At 37.5% G+C, this 23,048-nt stretch overlaps 1 protein-coding gene across 1 annotated transcript in view; it reads left to right on the forward strand.

The window, feature by feature from the left end:
- LOC127425911 (pappalysin-1-like) overlaps nt 1-23,048 on the forward strand; it is a 224,140-nt gene that overhangs the window by 183,637 nt on the left and 17,455 nt on the right. The window contains exons 21-22 of the mRNA XM_051672227.1: nt 6,668-6,739; nt 9,443-9,541. Coding sequence (XP_051528187.1) covers nt 6,668-6,739; nt 9,443-9,541 — 171 coding nt within the window. The remainder of the gene's footprint in view (nt 1-6,667; nt 6,740-9,442; nt 9,542-23,048) is intronic.

The following is a 23,048-nucleotide window of genomic DNA, read 5'->3' on the forward strand; positions in this document are numbered from 1 at the left end:
TCATCAAATTAGAGTAGCGCCGAAAAGGTCTGAACTATCAACTCAAACGCAAACTGGAAAAAACATTCCACGGTATCATGGTATCATTAGGGCAACAAAAATGTTTTGCATTAACATTTTTTATGTCCCTTGGAAAACATTTTTACTGCTGTTTTGAAGCAAACTTTACCCAGTGAACACTTGCAGCATTTTTAACTTTCAGCCGAATGCCGTAGTCATCTCCGCTGGCCCTCATCCAATTACTGTTCATTAGCTGCACACTCAGGCATGCATGGCTTTCCGAATTACCTCGCATTGGTAAACCAGGGTATGATTACAGTAATCTCTGAACTCATTTGAACCACAACGAGGCAGCTGCCAAGTCGTAAAAGTTAAAAAGCTGTCTGTAATCACTATAATTTAAAAAATGACCCTATTACAGACACTATTAGAACAGCTTTATTTACATTTACCTGTCAAAAGTATTACAATCATTTAGCATTGAATTTTTTTGACTGTGGGTGTTTTGATGGCAGTCTTCAGGCTGTTTTACTGAACACCTGTCTATGTAAAGATCAGGTTCAGCTGTGGGCAGGAAAATGCGACCTGTGGATGCACTGTGGATTAGTTATATGCACAATTCATCTAGGGCTGCTTTTGTACTCAATTGCCTGGTCACCACTGTAGCAAGGTTGCGCAAGAGAAGATGCCAATGTCAAATATTTTTCCTACTGGACTTACAACTTTTTACACACAGAATCACACCTGCGTTTGTCTACCTCAGATATATTGCAAAGGAAACAAAGAATGCGATTGTGAAAGGTAATTTATTTAGAGACAAGCAGCTTTCAGAAATGCTTTAATTGTGACCAGGAGCATCTAAAGATGCAAACTAAATGTTCACTTCCGCCAGCTAGGAAGGATTACTTTCATGCTAATTGTGAACTGTAGCTAACATGAACTGAACCTCAGATCACCTGTTCAAGTTGACCTGGGTGTGGTTTGTTGGTGTACACCCAAGATGATAAAATCACTTTCACACCAAGAAAATGAACCAATGGACTCGGGTCCACCCCACAAGCTCTAGTGTGACAACACCATAAGATGAGAGAATTTGGGAATGATCAGTGTTGAATGAGTTGGAAATAGAGGTCTTCTTGGGTCCAAAAATGTGTGCCCGAACACAAAGAGACCTGGAAATGTACTAACCGGACCCGTCTATCATTTGAAAGCTGGGACTCGGACCCGGCCGGGAGACACAGACCCGATCGACACCGATTTCACAGCTGATTGCTAAATTAACAAGTTAATTTACAAGTTGTGAAAACAAAACTTTGTGTCTTACCTAATGTAACATTAGTAGCCTTCTCCCCTGTGTCTGGCCGTGATGCATATAATCCATCCTTCTTCCAAAGAAAGTTGGTAAAATGCATCCAGGTTTTCTGTGATTCCTCTCTTGCTGATTGAAACAGCATAGCAAATCCACTCATTATTTCAGCTTCAAAAGTACACTTGCTGTCACGGTGATGGATGACAAACGGACTTGTTTAGAATCAGCTTTGCAGTTTTTTTGTATCTCGCATAAGATAACTTCGATTGTTTGTCCTTTTGAAACATAATAACAATTGCTCGTTCATTGCCACGGCTGCTAATGTTAGCATTGCTAATTTGCTATTGTGTGCCTTAACTCCACTCTGCTTCTGACGTCATCGACACGTTTTTCACCTTATTTCCCGCCCGCACTTTCTCTTCCTAATTTTACAATGTTGCATCATTGTAAATGTTACATCATCAGTGCTGTCTGGTCTTCTCAGATCGACTTAGGTATTACACAATGTTAAATAGACCCGGGACCCATAGCAATAGAATGGGACCCAACCCGGACCCGGCTGACCGTATAAATGTGTACGGGTCCCGGCTCGGGTCTCAGGTCCTCGGGTTAGGGTGGACCCGTGAAGACCTGTAGATGGAAACAAACTTCAAAGCCTTAATGGTTCTTTATTTCTCCCTTAAAGGCTGTTGTGTTTGGATAGTCATTTGTGTCAAGTTAGACAGTTTTCAGCAGAGAAATAAAACAACACATTTCTGATTGATTTGTGTAATTGATATGATCTTCACTGGGTGGTAATTTGAGTCTGGAGACAGAGTGTGAGGGGAAGAGGAGGCCAAATCGATGGGGCTGGAATGTTCCAGGGGGGTTGGCTGAGGTGAGATCAATAACGCTCTGTTCTCTCAGCAGCCTGCAGAATAGTCACCTTGTGTCAATCGATGGTGTTTGAATTCCACAGCACCTGTTCCCTTCTGCTCACCACACAAGGGCACACTCTGTCCCATTGGCTCCCAAACCAAGAGCTGCCCTGATTGACACCTGCGCTAATGCTAATGGTTGTGCTGTGTTTGTTGGCTGGCACTGCACAAACTTCTTATAAATCCACACCAGCCAAGGTGTCAAGTGAGGTGCTCAGGGAGAAGTGGAAAAGCAAGTTAGCAATTGCACAACACGATTGCCAGATGACTGAATTTTCAGTGACTCTCACCAGCCATTAAGGCACACCATCGATATGCCACAAACCACATTTCTTTCAGCAATCTCTCATACTTATCCTAAGTCTCATTTCCAATTCTTACTCAATGTATTTATTTATTTGTTGTGTTCTTTTTCCTGCTGTGTCGGGCTGCTGGCCAGGTGAATCAGTTATCATGACGAATCACCCTCGAGAGCGATTCGTTTCAGGTTTCACTGCTGACCTACTAAGAATCTTCTCTTATTTTCTCACATATTAGCTTCCCTGACATCAGCAAAATTACTGCGCACATTGCTGAAGCACAGGCATTAGGCAGACTTGGCTGTCCGTTGCCTTTACTTAATGTCAGCACCATGAGCAGTCGATTGTTCATCCCTTGTCTGCCTTGGGGAGTACTAATATTAACCTCTAATTAATAACCCAAACCTTTATTAAAAGGCCTGAGAGCTAAATGTGATCTCGGGAGGAATGGAAAAAATGCTCCAAGAGAGGAGAGCATGCCCGATCTAATTTTATATAGGCTTATTCAGACGATGATGTCATGCTAGTCCGAGGGGGAAGAAGAGATAGTAATACAGCCACATACTCTGATTTGCTGGAGGTCACTCAAATCTGATGTCAATAAACATATATACAGAAGTTTGCTACATGCAGAATCTTACAGCATTCTGGGGTAATATAGCCAAGTCGTTAAAGATCTGGGTAATGTAAAGGTGGAGGTTCAAACCCCGAAAGGAATTATCCTTTCCATCATATGGTACTTAGTGTTTAAAGTTTGCTTACTCTGTCTTCTTAATCTAACAAGAAATAATGTAGGGTGAGATTTTATTTTAATCATCAGGCACTGGTTGCATACCAGTATGGAGACAAGTGGTTTGAGGGGATACAAAATAAGAGGGATTTGTGACATTAGCTGAAAAGGAAAGTCAGTTCAGAGGCAGAGCAAGTTATTGCACTTTGATTAAAGATTTGGAATAACGTCCACCATTGAACTGTCCACAGTAAAACCAGTAACATGTAATAATGGGGTCGATTTAAATTTTATGTTGACTTGAATAGGTGCACAGATGTTACTTATGGCATACTGCATTTATCTTGCTCACACATAATACATGCTGGGATACATAGGGTATCGCTCATTCAAACTTATGATGGAAATGCAAATGTGGGTAAACCCATTAGTTTCCCAAAGAACACGTGTTATTGATTAGTGGTGCATCAGCTCTCCTGAAATGCTTCAGTGTTTTCTTTTTTCATTTACTCCTGGTAATTTTTATTTTATTTTTTTTATATATAAAATATATTTGAGTTTGCAGTGGCTGGTACAGCACAAGAAGAGGTTGACGGTTTGTATATATTTGTGATACTGGGACAGGGAATGTTTAAGAGTCCTGGAGGTCACACAGTCTTTTACATCAGCCTTACTGGACGTATCAATACTGAAATAATTTTTTTTTTTTTTTGTTTTTTTTTTTTTTCACAAGATCACAAGATGTACTAATGAACATATCTGTATAAATACATAAGACACTTGTAATATCCATCCATAACTGGATGACTTAAGTGCTGTAAACAGTTATTTATGTGTTCACATAATTATGCATTTATGAAAATGGTAACAAGCTGTTGCACAAGCTTTTGAATTTGGATCCTGTTTTTTTTATTTTTTGTCAAGATGTCAAGAGCTCAAAGGCATAAAAAAATATGAAAGTAAACATTCCTGTTTTTGCTCCTTTTTTTTTGTTTTTTTGTGGTTGGTGTGTGGGGGGAACAAAAAAAATGTAGGCCCGAAACATCAGATAGCATAGACCAGAGGTGCCCAAACTTTTTCTTACGAAGGGCCAAAAATCAAACTTGTTTGAGGGCCATGGGCCAAAAGAGAACATTGCATTATAACAAACAAAGTGGATTCCCCCCCTTACACAGCTCATATGGGAGGGAAGGAGGGTTTTTTTTTTTTTTTCTATGACTCCATCATCCTTTTATGTCAAATACTTTAATTTAAACAATTAATTTAATTTTAAAATGGCATGTTTCAACAATTACAAAATTGCATGATCTCTACATTGCATAATGTGCATTGTTACTGAAATGTCCATATATTTTGGCTATTAAATTAACATTAACAAAACGAATGCACCGACACAGAGGAGTAGATGACAGCATTTCTCCATATTTGGAATGAGGAGCTTATAAAAAAAAAACTTAAAAAAAACTTACCAACTCCTTAGCAACTCCAAGCCCATTTAATAAAAAAATTAACATTATGAGATATGATTCATACACCAAACGTGGTTAATGTTCTGTATGTAATGTAATGATTATTGTATCATTAGTAACATTTTATTTAACATCAAGGCTATTTAACACATCCAGATTTTATTTTTTGTTAATATTATTATTAACTACATTGTAGCATTTGATAATTTTAGCGTATGAGCATGACACCAAACTGGTGCACAGCGTGAGAAGCGGAGTGTCTGTCTGTGTGCATTTATGGTGCAAGCATCCGTCACTGACTCTGCAACACCTGCATAATGGACGGCACGAAACAAATAATGTTCAGCAAAAATTCAAATGAAGAACGCGATGGATATATTAATTTGGAACTATATCAGATTGCAGGGGATTTTTTTATTTAGAATTTTTTTGACCAGAGCCCCCGTTCATTTCCGACCCTGGATGGAACTAGAGATTTTGCTATTTCTGCCTTTCTTGCAAATGTGCTGCATTATGAATAATAAGGGAGCGCCAAGATATGAAAGGCACACGTGCTTGAAATGTTAACAGCTTTGATGATTATAAACAGGAACAATATAGTTTTATCACATCGCTCGCTTACGAAGACGCGGTATAACGCCATTTGGATGTGGAATTAACATGTTTAGAAAGGTTTATACACAATGGCGTAGATTTGTCTTGAACACTGGTGGGGTGGGGGGGGGGGTTCAGCGTGAAGCATTTACATGTTTCCACTGATCATAGTATAAATATGGGGGGGGGGGGGGTTGTACTTGCTTGTTTTTATCATTGGGGGGGATTATTCCCACCCCCCAGAATCTACGCCCTTGTTTATACATCTGTAACATCTTAAGTTCAGTAACTATGTAACAAAGCACTTTCTCACTGCGTGCGCTTACACTTCTAACACTGCTGACAGCTGCAAGAGGGAGAGAGGGAGAGACAGAGCAGATTTACTCGCGCAGCTTCTGGAATTACAGTTTGATACAAAAACAAGTGTATTGATTTGATTTGTTCATCTGTATCTATTGGTTTACTAATTCACAGCTGCACTGTAAATTGAATAAAAGTGTGCGGGAATTTCCCACATTATGAACGTGGAAATTGTGGGAATTATTAAAACTGTGCTCAATACCTGCAATCCCGTGCCGAATTTCAGGCTCTGCAAACTATATTATATTAAAATATTAAAGTTGCCCTGGTTCCCCTCCTTAAAAAAAAAAAAAAAAAAAAAACACTCTGCAATCTGCTAAATTAATTCATTATTATTATTTTTTTTTCACTCTTGTCACATACGTCAAGGCGGGTCACGCGGGCCCTAGTTTGGGCATCTCTGGCATAGACACTTCTAGCTTTTCAAGCTTGACTTTGTGTGGTGCATTTTGAAATATGTCAACCTGCAGTTCATGATGCTATACACGTACAAGGGATGCTATAGAGGAATTTAAAGGCTTCATCTACGGTCACAGTTTTCCTTATCCGGTTAATGACTCTCATGATGTGGCAACAGTATAAAGATAATCTTGCTGAGCAAGTTAGTTATTTAAATTATCAATAATTTGTATACAGTAACATGAATAATTACACATCCGGTTTAATGGCACAGACAGTTAAAAAAAAAAAAAAAAAAACTTATCACCACCATGAGTACTGAGGTTGGTTAGCAACACAAAAACGGAAGAATGCATTAAGGATACACATTCATATGTACGTTTACGTACTTGAATAAAGTATGTTTCTGGCCTTCTAGTTGTGTCTTGGTTTTAAGCTGCAAACACACTTGTCTTGGCAATGATATATTATCCTTTGTGTTATGCTGACTGCATAGTTTTTTTTTTTGTTGTTTTTTTTTTTTTGGTTATGTAGAGTATTTCCAAACACATTCTTCTTGATTTCCTTAGCACCTCTTTGCTTCATTACAGCACATAGTCTGCACCATGGGTCTGAAGTGGTACCCCCATCCAGAAATCCTTCACTGCATCAAGGGATGTGAGGTAAGACATTCGGACACCCGTCCAAATTCAGTCAAATGGCCCGCTATCCTTTGTCTTCCCTCCCTCACTGGTGACACTCTTGCCTTAAACTCCGTATATATATATATATATATATATATATATATATATATATATATATATATATATATATATATACTGGCAGCCAAAAGTTTGGAATAATGTACAGATTTTGCTCTTATTGAAGAAATTGGTACTTTTATTCACCAAAGTGACATTCAACTGTTCACAATATAGTCAGGACATTAATAACATGAAAAATTACTATTACTATTACAATTTGAAAAAAAAAAATTCAGAACTTCTTAAACTACTTCAAAGAGTCCTCATCAAAAAATCCTCCATGTGCAGCAATGACAGCTTTGCAGATCCTTGGCATTCTAGCTGTCAATTTGTCCAGATACTCAGGTGACATTTCACCCCACACTTCCTGTAGCACTTGCCATAGATGTGGCTGTCTTGTCGGGCACTTCTCACACACCTTACAGTCTAGCTGATCCCACAAAAGCTCAATGGGGTTAAGATCTATAACACTCTTTTCCAATTATCTATTGTTCAATGTCTGTGTTTCTTTGCCCACTCTAACCTTTCCTTTTTGTTTTTCTGTTCAAAAGTGGCTTTTTCTTTGCAATTCTTCCCATAAGGCCTGCACCCCTGAGTCTTCTCTTTACTGTTGTACATGAAACTGGTGTTGAGCAGGTAGAATTCAATGAAGCTGTCAGCTGAGGACATGTGAGGCGTCTATTTCTCAAACTAGAGACTCTGATGCACTTATCCTCTTGTTTAGTTGTACATCTGGTCTTCCACATCTCTTTCTGTCCTTGTTAGAGCCAGTTGTCCTTTGTCTTTGAAGACTGTAGTGTACACCTTTAAATGAAATCTTCAGTTTTTTGACAATTTCAAGCATTGTATAGCCTTCATTCCTCAAAACAATGATTGATTGATGAGTTTCTAGAGAAAGCTGTTTCTTTTTTGCCATTTTTGACCTAATATTGACCTTAAGACATGCCAGTCTATTGCATACTGTGACAACTCAAAAACAAACACAAAGACAATGTAAAGCTTCATTTAATGAACCAAATAGCTTTCAACTGTGTTTGATATAATGGCAAGTGATTTCTAGTACCAAATTAGCAATTTAGCATGATTACTCAAGGATAAGGTGTTGGAGTGATGGCTGCTGGAAATGGGGCCTGTCTAGATTTGATCAAAAATGACTTTTTTCAAATAGCGATGGTGCTGTTTTTTACATCAGTAATGTCCTGACTATATCTTGTGATCAGTTGAATGCTAATTTGGTGAATTAAAGTACCGAAATAGCAAAATCTGTACATTATTCCAAACTTTTGGCCACCTGTGTGTGTGTGTGTGTGAGTGTGTTTGTGTGTGTGTATATATATATATATATATATATATATATATATATATATATATATATATATATATATATTACTACTTTATTTATTTATTTTTAGATTTCAAAGACAGAAAGGGTTTTTTGGAATGCAGCCCAATATGGAAATTTTTTATTTGGACAGGGCAGCCTGACACCTTTTCCTGAATCATTCCTTATAAAGTAAAATTCTCTGATACTATAATCATATATTTTCTAAATACACATGCTGTGTTATAAACACAGATTAGGACAAGTATGCTACAGTAGCTTGTTAATAATGTAATTTTATAAATGTATAAAAAAGGCCAAATTTAAAGCAATTTTCTTGGTTAAATGCTTTACGGCTGAACCCCCCACCCCAACTTAAATCAGCCTAGGGTGGGTTGCTAGCCTTATATGGTTCAAGCTGGATAGGCTGGCCTCCCAGTCTGATCAGCTGACAAGTGGCGAAAGCCCCTCTTAAACCATCAAACCAGACCAGCCTAACCAACTTGATGGCCATCTAAGACCAGCAAACCACTTTGCCTTGTTTAAGAAGTTTTATTCAACAAGGAACTTTGGATAAAAGTTAAATACATCTGTTGATTACCACATAAAATATGTACAACAAAAGGAAAAAAAAAAAAAAAAACATGTACAACAGAAATCTATGCAACTGTAAAGCTACAGAATAAATCTGTAAAAAAAAAAAAAAAACACATACACACACACACACACACACACACACACACAAATAAAAATACATATCAGGAACACATAACTAGAAGTTCATCAGCTTAAAAAAGTAAAACATCATAAGTACCATTTAGACAGTTTTACAAATCATATTTTATTTTATTTTTTATTTTTTATTTTTTTTACAGATTATAACTATGATAATGTATTATTATTATTATTATTATTATTATTATTATTATTATTGAATTTTATTTAATCATTTATGTAAGTGCTTTAACAAAAAGTAATTCACATTTCTACTTTTAAACCCTCTATTGCCCCATGGACTTCTGGCAAAGCAGAGTGCTTTACTGTGGATGGGACAAGTCAACATTATCACAGATGATGTCAATACTGAAACAAATTGTATTCTGTCTGGAAGATTCATTTACATGTTATGTATGAGATTATTTTTAATACCTCTGAATAATTGTTTACTGTGAGCATCTTAGATTCTGTATTAGTGAAGCTGTTATTTGGTTGTCACAACTGTGTTCCCTAATATACACTAGATGGTTCTGCGTTTTTGATGTTAGTGTTGCTCTGAGTATCTCTCTCTATCTTTGTTGTAGCCTTTCAGGGGTGACAATTACTGTGATGCCATCAACAACCGAGCCTACTGCAACTACGATGGAGGTGACTGCTGCTATTCCACTGTCAAGACTAAGAAGGTACTGTACACGTCTAGAAAATTAATCACTACTCTGAGCATTCCTTTTTAGTCCTTTTTTATATTCATATGTCCATTATAAATGTCTAATTTACCTGAACTTTTTTCAATTAACCACCAAGATAATAATTTTTAACTGGGATTCATTGGATTCAAATTTAAGATACTAGATGTTACCTAATTTACAGTCTCAGCCTCAGACTGTGCATGGGCTGCCCAAAATCTGTTCACTTATTGTGGTATGCATATTGTATAAAATGGCAGGCGCTGTCTGAAATCACCAGGTCCAATGTGACTGGCTTTATGCAACTTTCAGTACTCAGGTCACAAAGGTTTTTTTTTTCAGTTCAATGAAAACAAAGTTGTGTTTACAAGATAGCAAGTTGCCACAATGAGCGCTTCTGGGGAAGAGCTAGTCACTGGATTTAATAAAAGTTTTCCAGGTTAGTGGCATAAAATCTTTGAAAGTTGCTTCGAGTAGCAAGTAAGCCAGATATCCACAAGCATAACTGTAACTTGTGATTAGCTGTGCCAGGCCCACCCTGGTCCCCCATGGAGCCGGGCCTGGTTTAAATCAGTCAATGAATTTGTACAGTAGGTATCCAACCAAAATGACCCTTTCTATCACGGACATTAACGCAGCGGTAAAACTTTAAACTCTCACACGTGAGACACGTTTGCAAAATCATCGCCAGGAGGTGCAAAGGGACACTTTTGGCAACATCATTTAGTGTGAACAAAAAGAGTTATTATGAGTAATATTATTATTTGTATTGTATTGTATGATTTACATACTGATGTGAATTTCCCCACTTTAGATGTTTGAGTTGAAAAAGATGAACACCAGTAAACAGAACTGCTTCACAAACAGGTTAATTACCTCACTCAAAAGCATCATACATGTGTGTAATTAATCGGATTTATCCACAACATAAATGTAATAAACGCAACTTACATCTGCACAGACAATGAAGTGAATGAACAGGTGAACATGAACTAAGTTACGTGCTAGTCAGAATGTGTAACTTGCATTGTAAATACGCTGTTTCATACATAAAAATGTGCTGAACGCAATACAATATCTTAAACTGGCTAAAACATTGAAAATGAAAAACAGTCCCTAAAGCAATTCACAACACTGTAACTTCTATAAAAAAAAAAAATTATTGTACTTTAGTATACTCTTTATATGCTATTATTACAGCTCAGTTTTATGTTGTATATTATATGATCATAAATCCAAATCGTATGTTAATAAAAATGTTTAAATGAATGTTTTTATGGTGTAACTATACAATATAGACAAGGTTATGTGATTTGGACAACGAGGTAAGTCATTTCTTTCTTTCTTTCTTTCATTCTTTCTTTCTTTCCTTATTTATTTATTTATTTTTATTTTATTTTTTGAAGGTTGCCACTGCACAGCTTTGATCACTGCCTTTGTTCCATGTGTGGTTTTATAGTTTAAGCTTGAAGTAGAGAATCGATGCATTATTTTAGACTTTTTGCCTATGTTTACAGACATCTTTGGGACTTCTGCTGATTGGCTTCCTCTTGCTTTCCCTCTGTCATAGTTTAAAATATTTGGCATATGCTCAGAGTGTGAATGGATGAATAGTCATGATTCATTAAATCCCATCTACAAGAGGATGCTTTTCGGGGGTTTCACAATGCGCAGCCAACATCATTGAGCAGACAGAGATCTTAGCAGGAGTTGACCATGTGCCAGCGTTGAGAAAGGTTACATTTTTCAGCAACCATAAGCCAGACTGCTGGTGCCTCCTTCCTCCTGATAGTATGTCACACAGTTGGCAGCAGGATGAGACGAGATAAAGGCATTTTTTGATGAGCTAGAGCTGATTGGCTGTTTTACATTGTAACAGTGTCACTTTAGTATTAGTTTGACTAAAGATAGTCTTTGGCTAATCTCAGCCTCAGATGGTGCACAGTCCATTTTCTTTAAGGCTTGTGAAAATCGCAAGCTCCAATCAGATTGCCCAACTGCAACACAAATTACAGCAGTCAAGGTGTGAAGCAGTCCACCTGTTAACTAAGCTGTGTTTATTAGGTACCTGGTTGATACAATGAGTGCTTAAGGGGAATATCATTTAACTAGATTTGCCAAAGTTGAGAGTCGCAAGGCGCCATATGAAGGTTGGATGTGTGAACGGTGAGCTCTGCGCACTTTACTAGTTTTTAATACTTTTTATGTCATAAACCGGTGAGATTCTATACACCCTAATCTATAACTGTTTTATGAAGACAATAAGTCAAAGAATTCAAAATCCTCGGGCTCTGGAGACATTAAAAGACACTTACGTGCTCAAGCTGATACCCCAGACTGGGCCGCAGACCAGGGACTCAGTTTGGACGTTGCAGTGGGAGAGATTCAGCGTCAACTGTCGAGCGTGCTGGCAATGCTGGCGAAGGTCATAGTTGACTAGGATCTTGCTGTAATACATCGATCGATTACTGTCATGGAGACAAAGTTCTCTGAGTTGGTTACAAGAATGGGGGACGTTGAGAAATGGATCGATTATCTGGAGTCACTGGAGAGGGAATTAGCTGACTAGGAAAACCGTTTTGGAAAAATTGGAAGACCTTGAGAATCATAGCCGGCGAAACAACATCTGAATTGTTGGAATTCCTGAGAACGAAGAAGGCCAAGATATGGTGAAATTCCTAGATGAGCTCTTCCCGAGTCTGCTCGACATAACAGGCCATAAGCTGGAAATCGAGCGAGCTCACAGAGTTCTGGCTCGGTGATCTGCTGAGGAGATGATCAATTATCATTTCTGGCCAAATTTCTGAGATCATCCGATAAAGATCTTGTGAGGTGAGGTATAAAGGAAGGCTTTCTTGGATGAACCACAACATTTCTTGTTCCCAGACTTTGGGAATTCAACAAGAGAGAAATGTGATCGTTTCAAGGAATGCAAGAAACTCTTACATCAATGGAAGGTCGCTTTTGCACTGATGTTCCTGGCCAAATTGAGAATAGATGCTAAGGATGGCCGTAAAACATTCACATGCTCACAGCAAGCATTGTCCTTCATAAAGTCAATGGACTGAGTAAGTCATTGTTTGATGCAGCCAAGTGGACCTGACTCACTGAACATTCACTTGATCATCCGAGAAAACTGGGCGCCTTCTTTGTTTCTTTTTGTGCTGGTTCCGCCTAGTGGCTGGAGTTTGTTTTGTGGAGTAACACTCCTTCGGGACAGTCTGAGGATGAATCTGCACGTTCTTTGTTCTTACGCCTCCTATTGGTTGGAGTTTGTTCTGTGGAATATTTCTTGCAAAACACTGGAGTGATTAGGCCATCTTTTTGTATTCATGTAACAACCGAGTGAGCCTGACTCTCTGAACATTCACTTGACTGTCCGAGGAAACTGGGCGCCTTTGTTTCTTTTTGTGCTGGTTCTGCCTAGCGGCTGGAGTTTGTTTTGTAGAAGAACACACCTTTGGAACAGTTATGTGGATGAATCTACACGTCTTTGTGTTCATCCCGCCTATTAGCTGGAGTTTGTTTCATAGATTATTTTCTGTTGTGTAATTCTGTATCACAAAATTTTTATAGAAACACCGGACTTGAGCAATCCGATGGCAAAGTTGTCGCGGGGACTCTCGTAGGCATACATGGACTGTTTGAGTTTAGAGGGATGGACACCGGTTGGCGCTGTTGTGTGCTGGGTTAATTCGCATGTTTTTCTTTTTTCTGTTTGTTTGGTTCGGGGTTTGATTGTTGCACTAATGTTGGAATGTGGTCTTTATCATTTTATTTTTGACACACAATCTATTTTTTCTAATATATCAAAATGTCAAATGTTAGTATGAGTGGATTATCTCTCTCCACGTGGAATCTGAATGGGTTAGGGCACCCCATAAAAAGAAGGAAGGTTCTTTCTTTTTTAAACGTAAGAGATATGATATTGTGTTTCTTCAAGAAACACATCTTTCCCCGCAGAAAGATATGGGGTGGATATGTTTTCTTTAGTGCTGGCTCAAGTAAGAGCAGAGGAGTCATTACATTGATAAGAAAACATCTAAAATTCAAATGTCTCAAAAAGATTAATGATAAATTACGAGGAGGCATTATTGTTTTAGCTGAAATTCAGGGGCAAAGGTTGATTTTGGCTAATATTTATGCACCTAACATTGATGATCAGGGCATTTTTATAGATCTTGAAGGGATGTTGCAAGCCGCTGGCACCCCTCATGATATAATATTGGGAGGAGACTTCAGTCTTTTGATGGACTCAATCCTTGATCATAGTGAAGCAAAAGTGTGCAAGCCCCCTAGAGCAACATTGGCACTTCAAAGGATATGTAAATATCTTGGTCTTACAGATATTTGGAGACTTTTGAACCCATCTGGTAGGGACTATACATTATATTCATCAGTCCATAAGATTTATTCTAGAATAGATGTTTTTTTTTATATATATCTAAGTCCCTCATTTCATTTGTTGTTGATTGCTCAATTGGAAACATCTTAGTCTCAGATCAAACCCTGGTGAGTTTAGAGGTGTTGTCACATACGGAGAAAAAGAAATCATATAGTTGGAGCTTTAATGTATCCCTTTTGCAAAGTCCTGAATTCCAAAAAATGTTAAAGGCTGAAATCAGTGTTTATATGGAGACTAACTGGTCCTCAGTATCCTCTGTGGACGTGGCTTGGGAGGCACTTAAAGTGGTTCTTAGGGGTTGGATCATACAGTATGCCTCATTCATCAAAAACTCCAAAGCACGAGAACCCGTGGAGTTGGAAGTGAATATTAAAAATGCTGAGGCAGAGCTGAAGCGCCGAATGTCATCTGATGGCCTCAGAGAATTGACCTGATTGAAATACAGATATAAATACTATTTTGTCACAGAAGGTGGAGTTTTGGCTGTTCAGGGCAAGACAGTCATACTTTGAGTGGGGGGATAAAGCAGGGAAGCTTTTGGCTAGATATATAAAGCAGAGAGAGTCTTTTTCTACCATTCCTTCAGTGAAAACGGCTAGTGGTGAAATATTTACCTCGGCCATTGATATTAATAATTGATAATTATTAATAATAATAACTATTAATTAATAATTAATTAATAATAACAATTATTTAAAATAGAATATTTTAAATAATTCTATCTTGATCTTTATAGTTCCACATTTTCATCTACTGATGAAGAGATTAGAAACTTTGTGGAACCATTAGATCGCACTAAACTGATGATTGAGCAAAAAAATTTATCTTGATTCTGAGATAATCTTGGAGGAGCTTGATGAGGTAATGAAGGCCTTACCTTACAGGCAAGGCTCCGGGCCAGATGGCTTTGCCGCTGAATTTTTTAGATCTTATGCTACAGAACTGGCTCCACTTTTGTTATATGTTTATACTGAATCATTAAAGAATGGAAAGCTTCCGCCAACCATGACACAAGCCCGGATCAGTCTGATTCTTAAAAAGGACAAAGATCCAAGCGAGTGTAAGAGTTACTGTCCAATTTACCTGATCCAGCTAGACGTTAAAATTTTGTCAAAAATTTTGGCTAACCGATTAAGTAAAGTTATGACATCTTTATACATATAGATCAGGTGGGGTTTATTCGGGGTTGTAGCTCTTCTGATAACATTAGGCGTTTCATCAACATCATGTGGTCAGTGGCGAATAATCAGACTCCGGTCGCTGCCATCTCACTTGACGCCAAAAAGCGTTTGATATGGTAGAATGGGATTAACTTTTTAAGGTTTTGGAAATATACAGGTTCAGAAATACTTTTATTGAATGGATTAAGTTACTTTATAGACATCTGATAGCGGCAGTACAAACAAATGGATTAATTTCAGATTATTTCACTCTGGATAGGGGCACCCTGCAGGGTTGCCCTCTTTCCCCATTATTGTTCTGTCTTGCCTTGGAACCATTAGCAGCCACGATAAGAAAGGAGGATGATTTTCTAAGGGTGGTGGTGGGAGGTGTGGCGCATAAGCTTTTGCTTCACGCTGATGATATTTTGTTATTCGTCTCCGACCCTACTAGATCTATGCCTTGCCTCCACAGAATTATTAATTCCTTCTCTAAATTCTCAAGATACAGAGTCAATTGGTCTAAATCTGAAGCTTTGGCTCTGACAGCGTACTGCCCAGTAACGGCTTTTCAACCGGGTTCCTTACAGTGGCCCAAACAGGGCATTAAGTATTTGGGCATTTTATTCCCAGCAAATTTGTGTGATTTAGTTAAGAGTTAATTTTAACCCTTTAATAAAAAGGATCCGAGTGATGTGAGTAGGTGGGCTTCATTACATTTATCTATGATTGGGAAGGTTAATGTTATTAAAATGAATTGTATTCCAAAATTCAACTACCTACTATAGTCTCTCCCTGTAGATGTCCCCCTCACTTATTTCAAGCAATTTGATAGCATAGCGAAGACCTTTATTTGAAATGGTATATTACATTTCAACAAGTTACATAGGCCGTTTGACAAAGGTGGGCTAGGCCTACCCAAGATTTAGTTTTATTATTATGCATTCGGTCTCAGACATTTGGCTCATTGGTCGCTTCCACCTTAGAGAGCCCCTCTCTGGTTTTGTATTGAACAGGAAGTCCTTGCCCCTATTTCGCCATTGCAAAGTGTTTAATTCTGACATTTATTTTAATGTAGCCTCGAGCATATGGCTGAACCCAAAATTATGCATTAATAAGTCCACTTTCTGTTGGTCAGAATGGATTGTGAGGGGGTTACTATACTCGGTGACCTATATGAGAGTAGAGTGTTGAGATCTTTTGAAAATTTTGTTCAACATTTTAAGATTCCTAGATCTCAGTTCTTTAGATATTTACAGCTTCGCCACCTGTTCTGTACTATTTTTGGGAGTAGTATACACCCACCTAAAGCGGAAGATACTCTAGAAGTGGTGATTACTGCTTTTGGAAAAGGTCATGAGGCATCTGTGTATTACTCCCTGTTAATTCAGTGTCTGGGGGACGGAGCTTCATCTTCTCTCAGGAGATTATGGGAGAAAGGTTTAAATTTGGTACTGGATTCTTGGGCTAGGATTCTTAAAATCATCAAGTCTACATCTAGAGATGCAAGGGTCCGTTTGATGCAATTTAAGATTTTGTATTGATTCAATTGGACCCCCTCTAGATTGTATAGGCTGGGTCTTAATGACACACCCACCTGCTGTCGGTGCCAATCAGAAGACGGGGACACAACACATGTGTTTTGGGGTTGTGCTAAGATCCAAGAATTTTGGTCGAGGGTTTAGAGCTTTATATGTGAGGTGATAATCCTGCCCCCGAACACCTCATAGAAATTACATGTGAGGTCTCTTACTGTTTAAGTGGATGGTTCTTGCTCAGAATAAGCTGCAATGTTGACTATTTGCTGTTAATCAAATTAATGACATACTATTTATGATTAGTCCAGTGGTTCTCAATAGGGACGTAAAAATATTTCCGGTTCTCAAATCTCATACACTTTCTCACTTGATGTCTTGTAGTTTACTTTGGTTTTGTGCAGTAAGTCATACCTGACAAAACATGATTTACTGTTTCTTATTAGACAGTTAATTCAAAAAATGAATCTCAAAATTGAGGCTTTTTGCAAATACTGCCTTTTTTATATGGTCTAGTGCCAAGCTTGGGCTTCCCGAACATGAACGCCACAATGCCCGCTCTACATCAGTGCTTCAAAAACCATTTTACAGCAGAGAACATCCTTAAACCTCTGGGATTTTCCTTGGGTCAGGAAAATAGCAAGTACACTATACTCAAAAGTTTGAGTCTGTATCTGATGTTGGGAACGTTGACTCCCTGAGCAGCAAATGAGACAAGAATCATCTCATTCAGCTGCCAGATGGCCTGTCCTGGCAGCCCTTGAAGCAAATATTTCAGCTGGGCTTTGCAAAATTTTTCATCCCTGGAAAAGATTAAAAAAATAATAATAATAAAAAAAGAATCAATCATAATTTGATTGATGGACTACCAGAATGGTTACTTGAGGTGATAATCTTATTGGCCATGTTCACACAGCAGCAGAATAGGGTTGTAAAGTATGTCTTGTGTTTGAATACTGAATACAATTACATTCACAAATAGTTTGGTTATTTAAAAGAGTGACAACCATATTCTATAACCAAACTGACACCTGTAAATTTTCAGGATTACAAATGCATTTTCGGCAACTAAAAAATCAACTTTTTGAAAATCGAAATTGTATGAATATAGTACTCATTTGTCTTGTAATAAATAAATAGATATCATGGGATAGTAAACTTATATATGTAATAAAAATGTGATATATGGAAGTGTAAATATATACTTTGGTAATTAAGCAATTATACATATATATATATATATATAGGCATAGTTTAAAACTCTTGTTTTAGTGTAGTGGTTGATTGCCAGGTGAGTAGGAGGTCCTGCATTGCTGTTAGGGATGCATCAGGAAGGATTAGCATTTACCACTCAAATGCAGTGTGGTCATATGCATTTTGACTACCTCCATATGTGTTTTTTGTGATCCGATCACAAAATGTTTTGGACCCCATTTTTAATTGGATCATCCAAAACTCATCTTAAAACTAGGTGGAAACTTGGTCAGTGTGTCCTATATTTGCACCCCTTTATCATTATCTATGAATTTCTCAAACCCAATGATACATTTCCCAGTCAGGCCCATGAGCATAACTGCAGATCAATGGAGGGTACGCATTAGTGCACAGATAAGCAGCAGTCTCACTTGTAATGATCCTCTGATTTCAAATTGCACTTAACTTCTCTGTGCCATTCCCCGAGTGTTTTGTTGAGATAGGCACTTGAGATAGAATGTGACTGTTTGTTATCCCTGTTTGTTATTGAAATTTGCTCCTAGTCATCCTAACAAAGAACTTTTATTCAAAACATTTGTTACTTCACCACCTGACCTCTTGAGCAGATGGGGATTTCTTGAGGGTTATGAAAAAAAAAAAAAAAAAAAAAAAAAACAGCTGAAATGTTTGAGAGGACAAAAATAAAGTGCTGTCTTCGTGACCTCGTGCCACACGTCATCAGATGGTCATTAGAAAGTGAAGTTTTTTATATCAAATAGCTTTGACTCTCCCACTCTGAATAGCAGCCAGCTGGGTTTCATGAAATGCCAGGCCTGAAACTGGTATAGCTGGGACATAAGCCTTAAATCTCAGTGACAACTGAAAACAAGTAGACCAGTATGCAGGAAATGTGTAAAAAGATCATTATGATTTATTAGGGCTGCGCTGATCATATATAAATATACAGTATCACAATACTACACTCATTGAGCACTTTATTAGGAAAACCTGTACACTTACTTATTCATGCGATTGTCTAATCAGCCAATAGCGTAGAAGCAGTGCAGTGCATAAAACCATGCAGATACAGATCAGGAGCGTCAGTTAATGTTCACATCAACCATCAGAATGGGGAAAAGATGCGATCTTGACCGTGTTGGTGCCAGATGGGCTGGTTTGAGTATTTCTGTAACTGCTGGTCTGCTGGGATTTTCACACAAAACAGTCTCAGCCACTTTATTAGGACCATAGTGTTCCCAGTCTCCTGATATTGCATGGATACCTTAGGAGTTGGTTTGAGATGAACACCGGATGCGACTTGGTCAAGTAGTAATGCATCTGGCTGTTCAAACCACATACATTATGTAAACTTTACTTCTCCCAAATGGCACTGCATTAGAATTTAAAAAATGTGGTACATAGCAGCTTTTACTGAGTGTTTGCATAGGGCTCACAAAAACATGAAATAATTACAAAATAAGAAACAGAGATACTCTTCGTAGGAGAGACAAAACTTTCTTCTTATTTATTTGATGCAGATCGCTGACGAAACTGGAACTAGAACACTTGCCACGACATGCTCCGAGTGGAAAAATATGAAAACACACACATGCACAGTGCAAAGTCACTTGAAATAAAATAATAATTAATTTATCAAAAGATTTCACTGCTCAATAGAAACATCGTTCAGAGTATATGTGGTTAGAAAAATAGGGCCGCACGTGTTCAGTGCTGGAGCACTCTGCCGATGACTAAATGTACTTCACACATCTGACCAAAGTATACTTTGGGCTTAATGTGATATTATTAACATAATGGCCTCTATTTTCGTGAGTGCGCAAGCATGGCGCTACACACAACGACCGTGCGTAACATCTTATCCAATTTTTGTTAGAGTGCTAATTCTAAGTGCAATTTTCATGACAGCACAATGCGCAAGTGGGTGTAGGAGGGAGTGTTTGTGCTACAGTGGGTGTAAGTGTGCAAATTGATGGTGTATTGTATGTAAATGAAGTGGTGCAAAGTGCAATTTGCTATTTTCCTGAGAAATATGTCATTGCGCTAAGACATTTTAATACCACCTCTTAACTCAGCGGAAAGTCCGAATTCAGTTCCTGCATTTGCCGTTTGGAGATTCCACCAGCAGGTGGTAATAAAGTTCATGTCCAAATTCTGAAAATACAGAACATCAAATAATGTCCCTGACCATCACTGTTGAAGCTGTTTGTTGAAACAAAAATTTTAAATTTTCAAGAGGTCATGGTTTATTCTTTAAATGATTATTATTATTATTATTATTATTTTGTTATGTTTATATGTATTATTATTATTGTATATTTACAATTATATTTCTGATTTAATTTGTAGCCTACTAGTAATTTTCTACCTGCTGTTGTAGAGTGATTTTTAAGTCACTGCAAAAGGGGCTGGTGGAAGAAGGAGAGAGTAAAATGTTTGAATTTGGTATAATTTAGAAATATAATGTTTCAAAAAATTAATGAAATTTTTCAAAATCATTGTTGACTGGTAGAATTGAAGTGTGTGCCGATACAGTCACTTTTATTGTTAGACATGATTTGTCTGTCAGTAGATTAAAATGATTAATAATACTTACATTCTCTTTCATTTAATGGAGCGTAAATCCAAATTCTGACAGAATTTAAAAGGATATAAAAGTGTAAAAGGAGTGTGTCACTGTCATTGAAATATGCCTGGCATTCATCAAGGATGCAGTTAATGCACACAAAAATAACATAATTTGCTATTTTTTTTATTATTATTTCTATACAGTCCATTTACACCAGCTTCTTTTGAATGTACTGTCTTTGTTTATATCGTTAATGCTTGACATGGAATGGACTGTATAATAGGATGCAGATGGTGGAATAACCAGAGAAAAACCTCCGAATTAAATTGCACTTGACCCATCCCATTTGCACGTTGCGCGGGTGATTTCACAAAACCCAATTGCGCCAAGACTTAGCGCATGCTTGCACGAAAAAACCAAAACTTCATGGCCATGCCCATTGACTTTGCACTTATGACTTAAAGCATGGTGCTGCGCTTAATGCTTGCGTGCTTAAAATAGGGCCCAATGTGATTCTATTTAAATATTTGAATTCTAGCTGGGTTGTCATGTCATAAAGACTTATTTATTAGTCTGAAGTGTTGAGGTGACAATCACAGTAAATTACTGTAGTCAAAAGTGTCAATATTACCCTACTTCACCCTCTTTTGTGTGTGTGTGTGTTTGTTTTTAATGTGTGCATTCATATCATGCATTTATACAGTCTAATTAATAATAAAGCAGGTCATTTAAAAAAATCAACATTTTCCAGTGGGGTCAGAGTTCTAATGTATACAAGAAAGATTGAAACTGATTGTGCATGTTTCTCTCGCACGTTTGCCAATGTTTCAGTCTCTCTCTTATGTGCTTTCTTTAAAGATTAAATGTGTAATTTTGTCAATAAGAATGTTTACATGCACATTCTTATACCGATTATGCTTAATAAACTGAATGTGTGTGGTCATATAAACGCCATAAACACTTTTCTTTATCATTTAAGCAAAGATTATTGCCACTCGTAGATTTTTGCACATTTCTCCAATTTCATGTTGCCGGTGTTCTTACCATCTGATCCACTGTGCGCAAGAGTTGTGTGCATGCCAGTTTATGTTTTGACGTCAAAAGCAGAGAATAATCTGATGATTTCACATCTCATATAAACATGGTTTTCTTGCATAGTTTTTTGAATAAGCTGATTTTTAGTTATCAGCGTATTGCTTTGCATGTTAATGCACAAATAAAAATTTGGGCTCTCATGTTAATTTAGTGTAATTAAATATGCACTCTGACACATACTTTATACGTGAATTCCATAATAATTATTTTTTCCTACCATCAGAGCAATTCATATTTATCATGTATTATCAGTGACTCATGGCCATGTTCTGGAAAATGACACAGCACATGAAAAACACAGTGCTGCCAGCAACAATTGAGAAGAACCTCTCTGTGTCCTTGATAACCCCAGACCAGAGGAAGCCAAGGCACTTTGCCTTCCTTATCTTGCTCTGCGGTGCTCGCTTTTTCCCGCCACTATGAATGTTCTCTGAGAGATTTGCTTATTAAGACGTTCTGGATGACTGGCTGTATATTATTCCTCTCTGTGACTCGAAATGCATGTAAGGTCACCACAGGACCTTACTAATCATTACAAGCTGTTGGCATGAGGAAGGGGGCTTGTGGGCATAGTTGGGCAAAGAGCGAGAGAGAGACACCACCCCTTCAGTTCTCTTGAGAGGGAATTCCTTTTTGAAAAAAGCTGGGATATTTTTAATGTGTCAGAGACTTTTCATTTGCAAGCTAACAAGGCTGATGAATAAGGAGGACTTAACCTTGAAGTGTGAGCTTAGTCATTCAATTTCACCTCACTTAACTACTGTTTGCTCATATGGAGGGTTGGGACCGTGAATATTAAACTTTGGTGTGTCATTTGTCCTGCACTGTTTGTGCTACGCACATTATTGATAACTCAGTACATGTGGCTTGTTGAGGAGAGGTGTGCTATTACTTCTTAAGCAGTCAGACTCATGGCAGACAGATCCGATTTTCGCCTACCAGACAATAATATATATATATATATATATATATATATATATATATATATATATATATATATATATATATATATATATACACACACAAACAGAATTTCAAATAGATATAATACAGGCATCACATTTTAGCTATAGCCAACAATTTATTTTAAGAAAGGAAAAGTCAGTGAACAAATTTGGTTTCTCGTTCCATATTTATTTGTGCTGATATATGTCAATAACCTGTAATATACTTCTCCCGTTTTGTTCCAAACCCCAATGTTTGTCTTTCATCCGTGGTACACAACAGTGATTTTCCTATTAAATCAAGGTTAGGTTTAAGATTGGATTAAGGGTAATCCTAATTATAAATCTCAATAACATTTTTCGTTGGTTCGTTCATTTTTCTTTATGGAAGAAAAAGTAGCAAGATTTTGTACGAAATTTCTTGTGATTTCGCCATCTTATAATATCATTTAAAATTGTCATGAGATTGGTTTGGCAACACAGAATGTAAATCCTGAATGACCCTAACCTTAACAAGTCAATGCTGTAAAATTACAGTACATTGAGGTTGTTCAGGTATGGAATGGGACTGAAACAGGTCAGCT

The sequence above is a fragment of the Myxocyprinus asiaticus genome, chromosome 3, assembly GCF_019703515.2.
Source record: "Myxocyprinus asiaticus isolate MX2 ecotype Aquarium Trade chromosome 3, UBuf_Myxa_2, whole genome shotgun sequence".
In the NCBI taxonomy this organism is placed as follows: Eukaryota; Metazoa; Chordata; class Actinopteri; order Cypriniformes; family Catostomidae; genus Myxocyprinus; species Myxocyprinus asiaticus.